The sequence below is a fragment of the Rutidosis leptorrhynchoides genome, chromosome 5 (assembly GCF_046630445.1).
Source record: "Rutidosis leptorrhynchoides isolate AG116_Rl617_1_P2 chromosome 5, CSIRO_AGI_Rlap_v1, whole genome shotgun sequence".
Lineage (NCBI taxonomy): Eukaryota > Viridiplantae > Streptophyta > Magnoliopsida > Asterales > Asteraceae > Rutidosis > Rutidosis leptorrhynchoides.
In genome coordinates, this window is record NC_092337.1 from 23,867,389 (window position 1) to 23,882,656 (window position 15,268).

General features: G+C 38.0%; 1 protein-coding gene and 1 pseudogene across 1 annotated transcript; both read left to right on the forward strand.

The window, feature by feature from the left end:
- LOC139848458 (putative disease resistance RPP13-like protein 1) overlaps positions 1 to 11,588 on the forward strand; it is a 55,868-nt pseudogene extending 44,280 nt beyond the window's left edge.
- A 570-nt stretch (positions 11,589 to 12,158) lies between these two features.
- LOC139848459 (tRNA (mnm(5)s(2)U34)-methyltransferase, chloroplastic-like) lies at positions 12,159 to 13,793 on the forward strand. Its single transcript, XM_071838191.1, is given in 8 exon segments — positions 12,159 to 12,183; positions 12,235 to 12,400; positions 12,463 to 12,546; positions 13,254 to 13,284; positions 13,286 to 13,382; positions 13,385 to 13,409; positions 13,671 to 13,705; positions 13,708 to 13,793. Coding segments are annotated over 8 exon segments (549 nt in total).
- Positions 13,794 to 15,268: the final 1,475 nt, after the last annotated feature.

The window sequence follows — 15,268 nt, forward strand, 5'->3', positions numbered from 1 at the left end:
TTTTGGATATAGTTTCATGTTCATAATAAAAATCATTTTCCCAGAATAACAACTTTTAAATCAAAGTTTATCATAGTTTTTAATTAACTAACCCAAAACAGCCCGCGGTGTTACTACGACGACGTAAATCCGATTTTACGGTGTTTTTCGTGTTTCCAGGTTTTAAATCATTAAGTTAGCATATCATATAGATATAGAACATATTTTAAAAGTCAAGTTAGAAGGATTAACTTTTATTTGCGAACAAGTTTAGAATTAACTAAACTATGTTCTAGTGATTACAAGTTTAAACCTTCGAATAAGATAGCTTTATATGTATGAATCGAATGATGTTATGAACATTATTACTACCTCAAGTTCCTTGGATAAACCTACTATAAATGAGAAAAATAGATCTAGCTTCAAAGGATCCTTGGATGGCTTGAAAGTTCTTGATGCAGAATCATGACACGAAAACAATTTCAAGTAAGATTTCCACTCTAAATAAGATTGTTATAGTTATAGAAATTGAACTAAAGTTTGAATATAATTATTACCTTGTATTAGAAAGATAACCTACTGTAAGTAACAAAGGTTTCTTGATCTTGGATGATTACTTGGAATGGATTTAGAAAACTTGGAAGTAAACTTGCAATCTTGGAAGTATTCTTGATTTTATGAAACTAGAACTTTTGGAATTTATGAAGAACACTTAGAACTTGAAGATAGAAATTGAGAGAGATCAATTAGATGAAGAAAATTGAAGAATAAAAGTGTTTGTAGGTGTTTTTGGTCGTTGGTGTATGGATTAGATATAAAGGATATGTAATTTTGTTTTCATGTAAATAAGTCATGAATGATTACTCATATTTTTGTAATTTTATGAGATATTTCATGCTAGTTGCCAAATGATGGTTCCCACATGTGTTAGGTGACTCACATGGGCTGCTAAGAGCTGATCATTGGAGTGTATATACCAATAGTACATACATCTAAAAGCTGTGTATTGTACGAGTACGAATACGGGTGCATACGAGTAGAATTGTTGATGAAACTGAACGAGGATGTATTTGTAAGCTTGTTAAGTAGAAGTATTTTGATAAGTGTCTTGAAGTCTTTCAAAAGTGTATGAATACATATTAAAACACTACATGTATATACATTTTAACTGAGTCGTTAAGTCATCGTTAGTCGTTACATGTAAATGTTGTTTTGAAACCTTTAGGTTAACGATCTTGTTGAATGTTGTTAACCCATTGTTTATTATAACAAATGAGATGTTAAATTGTTATATTATCATGATATTATGATATATAATATATCTTAGTATGATATATATACAGTTAAATGTCGTTACAACGATAATCGTTACATATATGTCTCGTTTCGAAATCATTAAGTTAGTAGTCTTATTTTTACATATGTATTTCATTGTTAATACACTTAATAATATATTTACTTATCATTTAACATAATTAACCAAGTGTATCAATATCTTAATATGATTCATATGTACCTAGTAAGACGTTGTTATAACGATAATCGTTATATATATCGTTTTCGAGTTTCTTAAATTAATAGTCTCATTTTTATGTATATAACTCATTGTTAAAATACCTAATGAGATACATACTTATAATAAAATCATGTTAACTATATATATAACCATATATATGTCATCGTATAGTTTTTACAAGTTTTAACGTTCGTGAATCACCGGTCAACTTGGGTGGTTAATTGTCTATATGAAACCTATTTCAATTAATCAAGTCTTAACAAGTTTGATTGCTTAACATGTTGGAAACACTTAATCATGTAAATAACAATTTCATTTAATATATATATATATATATATATATATATATATATATATATATATATATATATATATAAACATGGAAAAGTTCGGGTCACTACACTATGCATGGTAAAAGAGTCGACCACAGTAGCATGATATGCTACTTAAACTCTATCCGTAGATAGACCCACTCACCAATTACCAGCAACTGCTTAGTTATTATTTCTGAGCTTCCTCCTTGTCCTTATCTCCTGAGAACAGCAAAAAACCAAGTTAGAATAGTGTTCCCATCAAGATTAGACACACTGACAGCGAATTATAGCAAATTAGTAAAAAAAAATGCGTCCGCTAAAATTTTCATGCTTAACACTTATGCACTTTCAAAATTTACTCAAAATTTACATCCTGGACACCAAAATATAAACGGGCAGCATAACGGCTAGAAAAAGGCACTTTGGTAAAACATTCTGCCCTGGACACACGGTCGGTCGACTGTCTCCTCAATCGGTTGACTGAATTTTCCAATTGGTCGACTTATTTGGTATATCCACAATCGGCCGAAAGTCAAACTCAGTCGGCCGGTTCACTCGCTAGTCGGTCAACTGTCGACCAACAGTCGGCGCCGACTGTGTTCATCATCTACAGATTCTGAACACAACCTACGGACTTCAAGCTAAATTCACCAAAACTCGATCTAGAGCTCGTTTTCGACACCAAAACTTACCACAACTCAATTACTACATGTTATAGACTATAAACCCACAAAGTTTTGACCATAACAACATCAAATCCGTGGATTTTGACCTAAAATCAAGCTTTTGATCAAATATACTTAAAAACACTATTTTAACACTAAATTGATCCTGAAAGCTCATGATTCATACCTTAAAAGAATCAGTAGAGTGTAAAGAACATGATTTCAAGACCAATTCGAGCTCAAGATCAACAATGAGGAATTAGGGTTTGGTAGATGGGAGGGATGAAGGTACGGTGTATTAGAGAATTTTTTAGAAATGGGAAGAAAATACATTACACTAGTCACTTAATTAGGTTTAATTCCCACACTGTACAACACACGAGTATTTACCAGTTATCTGATATCTTTCGCACAAGATTAGGTAACCCAAACGAGGTCCAATTGAAATAAACAAACCTGTTCTGGGACCCTTGTCACAAACTGGTCACAACACAATTATAATAAAACACTAAGAAAATAATTAAAATAAAAGCACTTAAGACTAAACACAAACCCTAAGGGCAAGAATAGACAACTTACAACTAGCCCGGGTTTCAGTCTGTTACAATAACCTCCTCTGATTCGTTTGGACCAATGCACCTTAAATGTGGTCCTAAATAATTCTTTCGATACAGGCTGCCACCCTCGAGGGCATACATTGGTGCCTTGGTGCGAACTTTCTTTGCTTCAACAGAGTCTGCGGGTGTTGTGCCATCCCACAGGAAAGCAATGATGAGTGTCATCCACGTTGAGCTGGACTCCTCAACAAATGCCACTAGGGGCATCATAACAATGGATTTCGCGTGTAGTTCTTCTATGAGAACTCTTTTCCCCAGATGATCAAAGGCCAATGCAGCCAATTTGCTAAGCACATCCGCCTTTTTGTTTTGCCCTCGCATTACATGGGAAATTTGAAAAGCCTCGAACTGGTCAGCGAGATTATGAACAAGCGACAGGTATTGCTGTATGGCTATGTCATGTGCTTCGAAATCACCACTAACTTAGCTGCATACCAACTTTGAATCCACATAAGCATGCAACACTTTAACATTTAATTTATGCGCAATCCGCATACCTACTAACAAGGCTTCGTATTCTGCTTCATTGTTTGTAACAGCAAAATTAAACCGCAGCGCATATGTGTGCTCCTCGCCATCCGGGCCAGTTAAAATTATGCCTGTACCCGCACTAGCGGCGCTGCAAGCACCATCGATGTATAACTCCAATGGTGTTAAAATTGATGCGGGTATATCCTGATGTTCGGCCGATGCCTCAACGTCTGCGGGTATCTCCGCTAGGTAATCCGCAAGTATCTGGCCTTTAACCGCGCTTCGCGAAGAAAAATTTATTTCGTGCTCTCCTAACTCAACTGCCTATTAAGACATTCAGCCAGAAATCTCAGGCTTATACAGCACCTGAAAGAAAATGATTGCGTTAGTCAATGCGAAATTCTCGGACATTGCCGCAAAGTTAGTAGTTACCAACCTGTTTGATCAGCTGATCAGTTAGAACTACAACTGGGTGCGCCTGAAAGTACCGACGTAAACATCGCGCTGTGTGAACTAGCGCATACACTAGCTTCTCAATTGGTGAATAGCTTACTTCGCTTGCTGTAAGCGTCTTGCTTATGAAGTAGACCGGCACTTGCGTCTGAGAAAACCTCAACATTATTTGACCACAAAATAAATAATTCACATGTATAAATAAAATAGAATGCCTTACCTCTCCGCGATCTGCGATAAGGACCAAGCTGACAGCTTCTTTGGACGCCGCAAGGTACAGCGTAAGCGTTTCGCCTGCTATTGGCACGGTAAGTGTTGGTAATTCAGCAAGCACCTTCTTCATATCTTGAAAAGCTGATTCTGCTTCCTGAGTCCATACAAAGTCTTTATTCTTTAAATAATTCTTCAAAGTATTGAAGAACGGTAACTGTCATTCCGCGGCTTTTGACAAGAACTGCGTGATTGCCGCGAGCTTCCTAGTTAGACTCTGCACATCCTTCTTTGTCTTTGGAGATGGTAAACTGTCAATGGCTTCAATCTTTTTGGGATTTGCCTTGATTCCACGCGCCGTCACCACATGACCTAGAAACTTGCCTTCCTCTTCCCCAAAACTACATTTAAGCGGGTTAAACTTCATGTTGATCCTACGTAAACACTCAAACGTTTCTAGGATATCCGCAAACATTTCCTCTTCGGTGTTACTTTTAATTACCAAATCGTCAACATACGCTTCAAGGTTTCTCCCAATTTGGTGCTTGAAGGCTGCGTCAATTACGCGCTGATAGGTAGCTCCTGTGTTCTTTAATCTGAAAGGCATCTTAGTATAACAATAAATACCCTGCGGCGTATGAAAAGCAGTTTTATCCTCATCTTCCGCAGCCATGAGGATTTGGTGATAACCCTTGTACGCATCCAGGAAACACTTATATCGAAAACCTGATAACGATTCCACCTTCCAGTCAATCTCCGGGAGGGGGTAGTTATCTTTAGGAAAAGCCTTGTTAATGTCCTTAAAATCAATGCACATCCGCCAGTTACCATCAGCCTTTTTCACCAACACGGGGTTAGCAACCCATGTCTGGTACCGCACTTCCCGCAAAATGTTTGCTCTGACTAGGTTGTCAACTTCTGCACATAACCAATCACTGCGCTCAAGGGCCATGTACTGCTTCTTCTGCCTAACGGGTGTGAGTGACGGATTAACGTTTAACCTATGTTCCGCAATATCCCGCAGGACCCCCATCATGTCTGATTCCTACCATGCGAACACGTCTGTGTTAGCGGACAATATACCTTGCAACTTAGCCTTAGTTTCGGCTGATAAGCCTGCGCCAATTTTGATTCGCTTGTCCGGATGCAAGCGGTTAGCTATGACTGCACTGCTTTTAAGCTATTCTCCTATGCTGGGAATGCTTACATGCACAAATGAACCACATAACTCGGTTGCTTGATGTGACGCAATTGTAGCAATTCCACCCATGGTAGGAAACTTGATCAAGCCATGCACTACTGAGGGTATAATATTAAAACGCCGTATGAAATTTCTCCCCAGAAGTGCATTGTAGCGCGAAGTCGAACGGACCACATAAAAGTCAATTAACTCGCTTCTAACCAATTGCGAATTCTTGTCATCCGCAAGTTCTACTACAAGCTCTATGCGGCCAAGCGGCCACGAGCTTTCCCCAGAGAATCCTGATAGCGTAATATCGGGCTGGCGTAACTGCACTTTGACTTCTGCGGGAAGAAAATGATAGTAATGTTCGTACATAATGTCGACACCACTGCCGGTATCAACATGCATGCGTTTGATCTGTATACCGTGATTAGGAATGCAACACTTGATGATGTCAGGTTCTTTAGCTGTGCCGATTGACATTACAGGAGGGAATGAAATTGGAATGAGTTCCCAATCCTGGTAATCACTGCACTTTCTTCGTTGACCGACTCTTTCCGCGTCAACCATATTGATGGTTACATCGGCGCTTCTAGCTTTACCTACTTTTTTCCATGCGAACGTTTTGGCTTTTGAACTTTCTTCCGCGGCCTTTCCCTTATCTTTCTTTGGTGGCTTGAGATGATCTAATTTTCCTGCGCGTAGCGCTTCCAGCACTCGCTCCATTAAATTTTTACACCGATTGGTGTCATGGCCGTGATCGCCATGGAACTCGCAGTATTTTGTTTTATCCCGCTTGCCAAATTCTGTCAACGGAGTTGGAACCGCAAAGGTTGCGCATACTGGTTCGGTTGCCAAAATCTCTTTTGGTGTTTTAGACAGGCTTTTGAGCAGCGCATAGTTCTGATTATTAATGCCGCGCTGATTATTGTTTCGGAAGTTGCCACTTGTTCGTCCCTTATCACTTCTTATAGGACCACCACTAGGATATCTTCCGAGAGAACTGTTACCGAGGCTTTGATCGCACGAACGATCATCATCGTCTTTCCTCTCATTGCGTGAGCTAGCGGTGGGAATATCATTATCTTCACCACTCCGCATATAATCATGGCATTCATTAAGTGCTTCAGCATAAGTTGTTGGCACCGTATGGCACAGACGCCTGACCAGCGTTGGATGACGCTCCGTACTTATACCATGTATTAGCCCAGAAATCTGCTGCTTTGGCTTTAGGTCCGGTATGCGCAAGCACTCATTAGTATATCTTGTGAGAAATTCACCCAAAGATTCCTTGGGTTTCTGTACAATATCATGACATTCAATGTCAGTGCGCTTGAACGGCCTCTGATTTTAATACTGCAGCAGAAACTTCGTTCGAAAATCCATGAACCCGGATATACTACCGGCTGGTAGCTTGTTGAACCATTCGCGTGCAATACCCTGCAGTGTCATGGGAAATATCTGACATGCAACTGGATCCACCCATCCCTGGGTGCGCATTGCGCCTTCAAACCGCTGCAAGAAATCATCTGGATCAGTCAAGCCATTATAGGTACCCAGTGTGTGGGGTATCTTTGGCGCTGATGGAAATGGATATGCAGTTATATGCGGAGAAAACTTATCAAAAGTAGTTGGTAGCTCAAAAGGTGGTTTAACAGGGTCACCTTTGAGCCCTGCGAAGAAACGCTTCATCATGTCCTGAACAAAGTCGGGTTGTGAAAATAAATGAACCATGTCAGGAGGTGCAGCCTGCATGAACTGCCCCGCAAGGTTCGCATGCCCCTGGATATTTTGCCAAGGTTGCCCCGGGGTCTGCAGATATAACCAAGGCTGCTGTTTGGAAAAGAAGGCAGGCCTGCCAGCGCAGAGTATACGGGTAGCTGAAAAGGTGCTGAAACCTGTGGCGCAGATGCCTGCGAGACCTGAGGATATGCCGTTATAAGTCCAACCGTATGTGCAGTGCTTTGCTGTTCTGCGGTTATCGGCGTCCAATGAGAATTGGCGTCTGGAATGACACCGAACCCCCAACTATTAAGTAATGTCTGCTCATCCGTAGGGGTTAGAAACTGTGAAATTGGGCACGGCGGCTGCCAAGGCTGCAGTGGTGTAAAAGACGAACTTTGCTGACAACCCTGCGTCTACAGAGGGATTGATACCGTGGTGCTGTAAATAGGCACCTGGCCGCAGCATACTACATGCGGGCCTATAGTTTCGCCGCTAGTGCCTGCAAAGATAACTCTTGGATCCACTGCAGAAAAATCTAGCCGCGTAGTTTTGACCGGCGAGTTTGCCCTTGGCGGTGTAATTCCATCCGGGAATATCGGTTTATACCTTTGAAAAGGTTCACCGGACACGGGTGGAGGGTAAGGCGTGTATCCCGCCCCCGTAGTCATAGCTTGCATTGGCTGATTACCAGATGGCATGTTCTGGTTGTCCGTTTAAGTACGTTTCGATGATTTCCCGGAAGTCATGATTCTGTTAAAGAAACAAAAAAAAAAAAATTCAAGAAAACTGTGAGTAATGAGCTTTACAATTCAAAACTTTTAAAAGAAAAAACAATTAAACACGTCTTGAATTAGTTCGACTCTCAATGAAAGCACCACTTGATCATGCATATATTTTCCAAGAGATTAATATGCATGTTCAATACGTTTAAAAGAGGTTTGAGGATCTTAGAACTTAGCTCTCCGGTCTGGCTACCGTGAATAACCCTGGTCGACATGATGATTTCGGCGGGGTGGCTAGGTGATTAAGTCCACCTTCGATGATGGTTGTTGATCGAAGGCCCAAATAAGGCTGTAGGAAACCGTCGAGAGTGACTAACCTGTTAACTTTTGATGAATGATGATAATGAATTCGTATTGTAAGCCTACGTAAAGTGTGATGATCCTGGAATAATAATTAGGGTTAGTATATATAGGCAAACCCTAATTCTAGAACCGTCCAAGATTATGATAATCCTTTCCATAACAAACTACCCCGAATCTGGGTTGTAATTATAGAAAAGATATTAGGCTTGATGGTCAAGTAACCGCCATACCGAGAACAAAGGCATTCAACACACTTCCGCATGCCGCATACCGCATATAAATTACATGCATACGCACGCTAGTGATTACCCGCATACGTATAATGCGTATTCGGGTTGCGGTATCATTAATGTTAGGTGTAGATATCAATACGGTACTTGCACTTAGATCAAACAGAAATTTTGAACGAACAGAGGAAACATCACTGTTAGATCATGAGTTTCCAGTTTTGGGTCGGGAAAAGGATGAAGCGACATTGCTCGAGAGATTGTTGGGGTATGAATCAAGTAATCAAGATGTGAGCGTTGTGTCCATAGTTGGTTTCGGAGGGGACGTGAAAACAACTCTTGCAAGACTTTTGTACAACATCCAAAAAGTCAAGGATTACTTTGAACTAAAGGCATGGGTTTGTGTTTCGAATGACTTTGATGTGGTTGCTGTTAGCAAGGCAATTTATCAAGCTGTAACCAGAGAGGACAATACACCTGCTAGTTTAAATTCACTTCATGAGGCTCTTAAAGAGAAACTTTCAAAGAAAAGATTCCTACTTGTGTTAGATGATGTTTGGAATGAAGACCGACATAAGTGGAAAGCTCTTGAAAAACCACTTAAAGGGGAACCAGGAAGTAAAATTATAGTTACCATACGGAAGAACATGGACAGTGTTGAATGTCACAATTTTGATGAAGATGCTCTGTCCTTGTTGGCTAAATCTGCCGTAGACGAGCATAATTTTGAAAACCATCCATTATTATCACTTGCTCAAGAAATAATTAAGAAATGTAAGGGATTGCCCTTAGCATTGATAGCAATTGGGAGAGTTTTGAAAGGAAAAGGAAATGATGAATGGGATAAGTTGTTGAAGAGTGAGATATGGAGTTCTGATGATGGCGGAAGTGATATTCTTCTGGCTCTTAAGCTGAGCTACTATGATCTTCCTCTACATTTGAAGCAATTGTTTGTTTATTGCTGTTTATTCCAGAAAGGCTACTTGTTCAACTAGAATGAATTAGTGTTATTATGGATGGCAGAGGGGTTTATGTCTGAATCAAAGCGCACTAAGATGACAATGGAGAGTTTGGGTTTCCAGTATTTTGAAGATCTATTATCAAGGTCGTTTTTCCAATATTCAACTAAAAACGAATCAGAATATGTAATGCATGACTTGATGCATGACTTGGCCATAAGTGTTGCGGGAGAGTTCTTCTTTATGTTGGATGATAAGATGAATGTAAATGGTAGATATGAAGATTTTGATAAGATACGTCACTTTTCATTCTTAACTCAACCAGATGAAGAATTTATAAACTTCAAGGAATTACATAGATCAAGAAAGTTGCGAACGTTCTTACCGGCGTCAGTTAATTGGTGGTCACGCTTCAAAACATCAGACCATGTTCTTGTCAAATTGCTTCCCTGCTTTAAAACATCAGATCATGTTCTTGTCAAATTGCTTCCCCGATTGTAGCTCCTAAGGGTGCTAAGCTTTAATGGTTGTTCAATAGAAAAAGTACCAGAATCCATTGGTGGTCTCAAGCATTTGCGTTACCTCAATTTTTCGCATACAGAAATAAAAGAAGTACCGGAACAAGTGGGTGAGCTTTATAATCTACAAAGCCTGTTGGTTTGTGATTGCCTTGAGTTGTTTAGTTTTCCAGTCAATTTTGGTAAGTTAATAAATCTGCGACATCTTGACATGAGTAATACTCCAAAGTTAAAGAAGACACCCTTAGGGATAGGTGGGTTAACGAGTCTACAAACTCTAACTAAGGTTTTCATCAAAGGAAGTAATGCTTTCAAGGTATCTGACCTTAAAGGCCTCGTGAATCTTCAGGGTCAACTTTCTATTCGAGGATTGGAAAAGGTAACAAATTCACAACAAGCAATAGATGCCAACTTAGAAGGAAAGAAGGGTCTAGTTAGTTTGGAAATGGAATGGGGTGATAAATTTGATTATTCTTGGAATTTGCAAACAGAATATGAAGTGAATCAAAGATTGAGACCTCATAGTAAGTTGAATAAACTGAAGATATTGAACTATGGGGGAATGAAATTTCCTAGTTGGTTTGCAAATGCTTCATTTGATAAGTTAACAGAACTTACAATAAAAAGGTGCTTAAATTGTACACATTTTCATGGTATTGCATTTCCATTATTAGAATACTTGGAGGTTTCTGATATGGAAGGCTTGGAGAAATGGTCAAATTGTGATGGTGACGAAATTATTGGATCATTTCCTCATCTTCGTGAAATTCGTATAGAAAATTGCCTGAAACTGGCTGAGGTGTCAATTGGATTAATACCGTCACTTGAGATTTTGGTTTTAAGGAAATGTTCTGATGTAGTCTTAAGAGCCATTGTTGTTGTGTCTTCAGCAATTCAAAATTTGACTATTTATGAAATTAATAATCTTACAAAACTTGATGCGGATGTTTTAAAACATCTCGGGGCAGTTGAAATATTAAAGATTGAAAATTGTGATGAGTTGAAAGAGGTTAATGTTGGAAGTAGCAACAAGAACTCTGTCCTTAGAGAAGTCGATCTTTCTAATTGTGATTCGTTGGAGAGTTACAATTGCGCTAATACCGTTGAGGAATTGTCAATATACAATTGTTATTCAATGACATCAGTGACTATGTCAACAACATTGCAGGATGTGCCATCCTCTCTAAGGTTTCTTGAAGTCTTTTATTGTAAGAATCTAAAGTCATTATTTCATGAGCAATTGCAAAGTCTCACATCTTTGGAAGATATGAGCATAACTATGTGTGAAAACATGGATGATACATTTCCATGTGGGTTGTGGCCTCCTAATTTAAGGAACTTAGAAATAGGAAAATTAAAGAAGCCAATGTTTGAGTGGGGGCTTCAGAATTACCCGACATCACTTGTTAACCTAAGATTAGACGGTTTTGATTCAGGAGTTACTTCATTTGCAATGGAAGGAGATGCAACGAATACTGCTTCAACCTTTTTTCTTCTTCCACCATCTTTATGTCATCTATCGATCAGTGATTTTAAGGATGTGGAATCAATTTCGGAGGAGATCTTACAACTCCTTACTCACCTTCAATCACTTTATATATATAACTGCCCGAACATTGGAGATGTCCCTAAATCAACTTCTTCCTTGACAGTACATAGACTGTAGGTAGAAAAGGTACGTCGTCTATATCTCTTGCAATACTAAATACCACTTTCTATGAATCTGATTGATTCTCATTACTGTGTTTGGTACGATAGCCTGTTTGATTAAATTAAATTCCTCACACACTTCCTAATAATTTGTAAGAAGTATTTTCTCGTTATTGTGAATAGCCCACAAGTTGTTTGATGAAATTCCTCAAATTGATGCTTATCATGTTTTATGGAGAACTATCAACATTATTTAGTGTTTAGTTGTGTGCTTTTATATATTAATATAACAGTGAACTTAATGTTCACATCCAGGTATGTTAAAATGGATCAATTAGCTAACAGATAAATATATGAATATTTATATATTACAATACCATGTCTGATCAAAAGTTTAACAGACAAAATGTATCAAGGGTTTAATACCATTTTTGTTCTATTAAATAGTAATTTGCAAACTTCTATGTATTTAGCTAGTTTAACAGCATATTTTAAATATTAATGGGATTAATTGAAAAACTCCCAAATATTTCATAGGTGATGTCCGGAAAATATTCAAAATATCACTTCTGATTTGATGAGATAAATGGATCTTTTTTACACCCATAGTGGTATCTAAACTTAGTAGTATCAAAGTCAAAACCTCAATTACCAATGGGCAGTTGTGGATACTACATGTGGAAATGGTTATGATACGCTAGCGATGATGAATATGGTGGCTGATGAATCGTGTAACGGGTGTGTTTATTCAATGTATATTCAAGAAACCGCATTACAAAAAACCAGGTATTTGTTGGATGGATTACATGATCCCGATAACTCGATAAGGTGCCCTTTTTCTCATCATCTAACTAATAAATTTGAATTAAAATGTGTTTATAGTATTTTAGTTGTTCACATAAAAGAATGGTGAAGCTATTTGCAACGTGCCATAGCAAAATGGAAGAAGTCGTTCCAAAGGGCGTTACCGCGAGGTATAGACTGAAACTTATGTATATTGACTCATGCAACCAAGTTTTACATTTTTGCATATCTAGCAAATGGGTCAGGTTGGGTCAGTTTGGGTAACGGGTCAAAACGGTTTTGGTTTGAAATGGGTCATGGGTCAAACATGTCATATTTTTTAAAGGGTCAAAATGGGTCAGGTTGGGTAACAGGTCGAAAAAGGTAATGGGTCGGTCAAATGGGTCAAAAAATTATTTTAGTTATTATATTATTATTTATAGAAAATATTAATTAATATACATAATAATGTTTGACGGATAAAACTTATTATGATAATTATGCTTGACCTGTTTGACCCATTCACAAGACCCATGAGACCTATCTCTGTTTATCGAGCTTTAGGAATTGATACCCATTAGACATGTTTCTTCATATTTTGTATCAGACCCAATAGGTTGGAGGGAAACCCATTAGAACTTTTTTCAAGGTTTAGGGTTTACATTGTCAGGCTTTTTTTTCAAGACCCAATTGACCCAAAATTGAGAGTATGGGTCTCAGTTGCCAGGTATACTTTTTTGTATCAATCTGTATTAAGTTGTCTCATAGCTACCATTAGTTGGTAACAAGAAACTAAATAATGAAGTGAAAGTTGGTTGAAACTTAAGTACATTTTTGCTTCATATTATTGTTATGGATTTATGCGTTAAAATCCTTTGTGATTTTTTATTGTGTAAAGGCTAGTTGCATTCAATTTGGGATATCTTCCTGAGAGGTGACAAAACGGTAATTAGTAAATCGAACACAACCCGATTAGCGATGGAGGCTGCAACCAGAATTATAGCAGCTGGAGGTGTTATTAGCATGCTGGTTATGTGGGCCATCCTGGTGGAATGTAATCCTACTTTTCTCAGTTTGTTTAATATAATATTAGATTATTATTTAATCTTTATCATAAAAAAAGGTTAGAACTGACCATCTGGCGACCCCAAACGATCAAATGTTTATTATATATCGGGCTCTACCTGGCAGTCGGGTTGAACCTAAATGGGTTATCTTTTTTAAACAGGTCCAAATGGGTCAAACCCAATCAGGTTGGGTTGTGTTGGGTTTGGGTCAAGACCCAATTTTGATGAATGTTTGATGGCATGAATAGGGAAGAATATGAGATGGTGGAAGGTTTTGCTTCAAGATGTCCGTTGATGACTGGATACGCCGCAAGCTCCCAATGTTAAACAGACCACTAGCTCCTGTACTTGTTCTGTTATGCAAGAGGTAGATGAAGATAAGTTCATGAAGTTATTAAATAAGGATAAGAATTTATGTATTATAAGAATTTATTAGATTTTGTATCATATAAATATAAATGAATAATGATAGTGTTGTGTCATTAATAATAACTTGAATCTTACCATTTTGTACACAATTGATTGCAATGGGCCATTATGGATGTACACTATGGTCTACAACTTTGGCGGCTATTGTGAGCATTTAGTGGATAGTGGTAAGCAGACACGACATCAGGGAAGGTGTGGAGACGGTGGCAGGGGGAGGTGGTAAACTAATTCTTTAAGGTTTTAGCATTCATTACACCATACTCATAATTTATGTTTCAAACTATAACAAAAATAAAATTAACAACTGGAGTAACTAGTTAAGTGAGGTAACCCCCCGTGTTACGGCCTCACTCTGCCTCCATCCACTGCTACCGTGTCCACTTACTACCACATACGCTCACACAAGCCAATGAAGGTATAAACCAGGTAAATTATATACGAAACTTAAACAAATATACATATTATCACAAACATAATAATCATGTATTACACATAATTATAATAAGAACGAAAAGATGGAACGATCTAACCGAATTGAAGGTTGAACCGATCTTGTGTTTGACACAATTCCCTTAAACAGATTCGACGTCTGTTCCCAGGGTACACCGGTCCGAAGCAGCGTACTGCCGGACTTGAACACTGAAATGTCCCGTTCTTATTGATTAAAAACGTTCCATATTAATTGATTTCGTTGCGAGGTTTTGACCTCTATAGGAGACGTTTTTCAAAGACTGCATTCATTTTTAAAACAAACTATAACCTTTATTTCATAGATAAAGGTTTTAAAAAGCTTTACGTAGATTATCAAATAATGATAATCTAAAATATCCTGTTTACACACGACCATTACATAATGGTTTACAATACAAATATGTTACAACAAAATAAGTTTCTTGAATGCAGTTTTTACACAATATCATACAAGCATGGACTCCAAATCTCGTCCTTATTTAAGTATGCTACAGCGGAAGCTCTTAATAATCACCTGAGAATAAACATGCTTAAAACGTCAACAAAAATGTTGGTGAGTTATAGGTTTAACCTATATATATCAAATCATAATAATAGACCACAAGATTTCATATTTCAATACACATCCCATACATAGAGATAAAAATCATTCATATGGTGAACACCTGGTAACCGACATTAACAAGATGCATATATAAGAATATCCCCATCATTCCGGGACACCCTTCGGATATGATATAAATTTCGAAGTACTAAAGCATCCGGTACTTTGGATGGGGCTTGTTGGGCCCGATAGATCTATCTTTAGGATTCGCGTCAATTAGGGTGTCTGTTTCCTAATTCTTAGATTACCAGACTTAATAAAAAGGGGCATATTCGATTTCGATAATTCAACCATAGAATGTAGTTTCACGTACTTGTGTCTATTTTGTAAATCATTTATAAA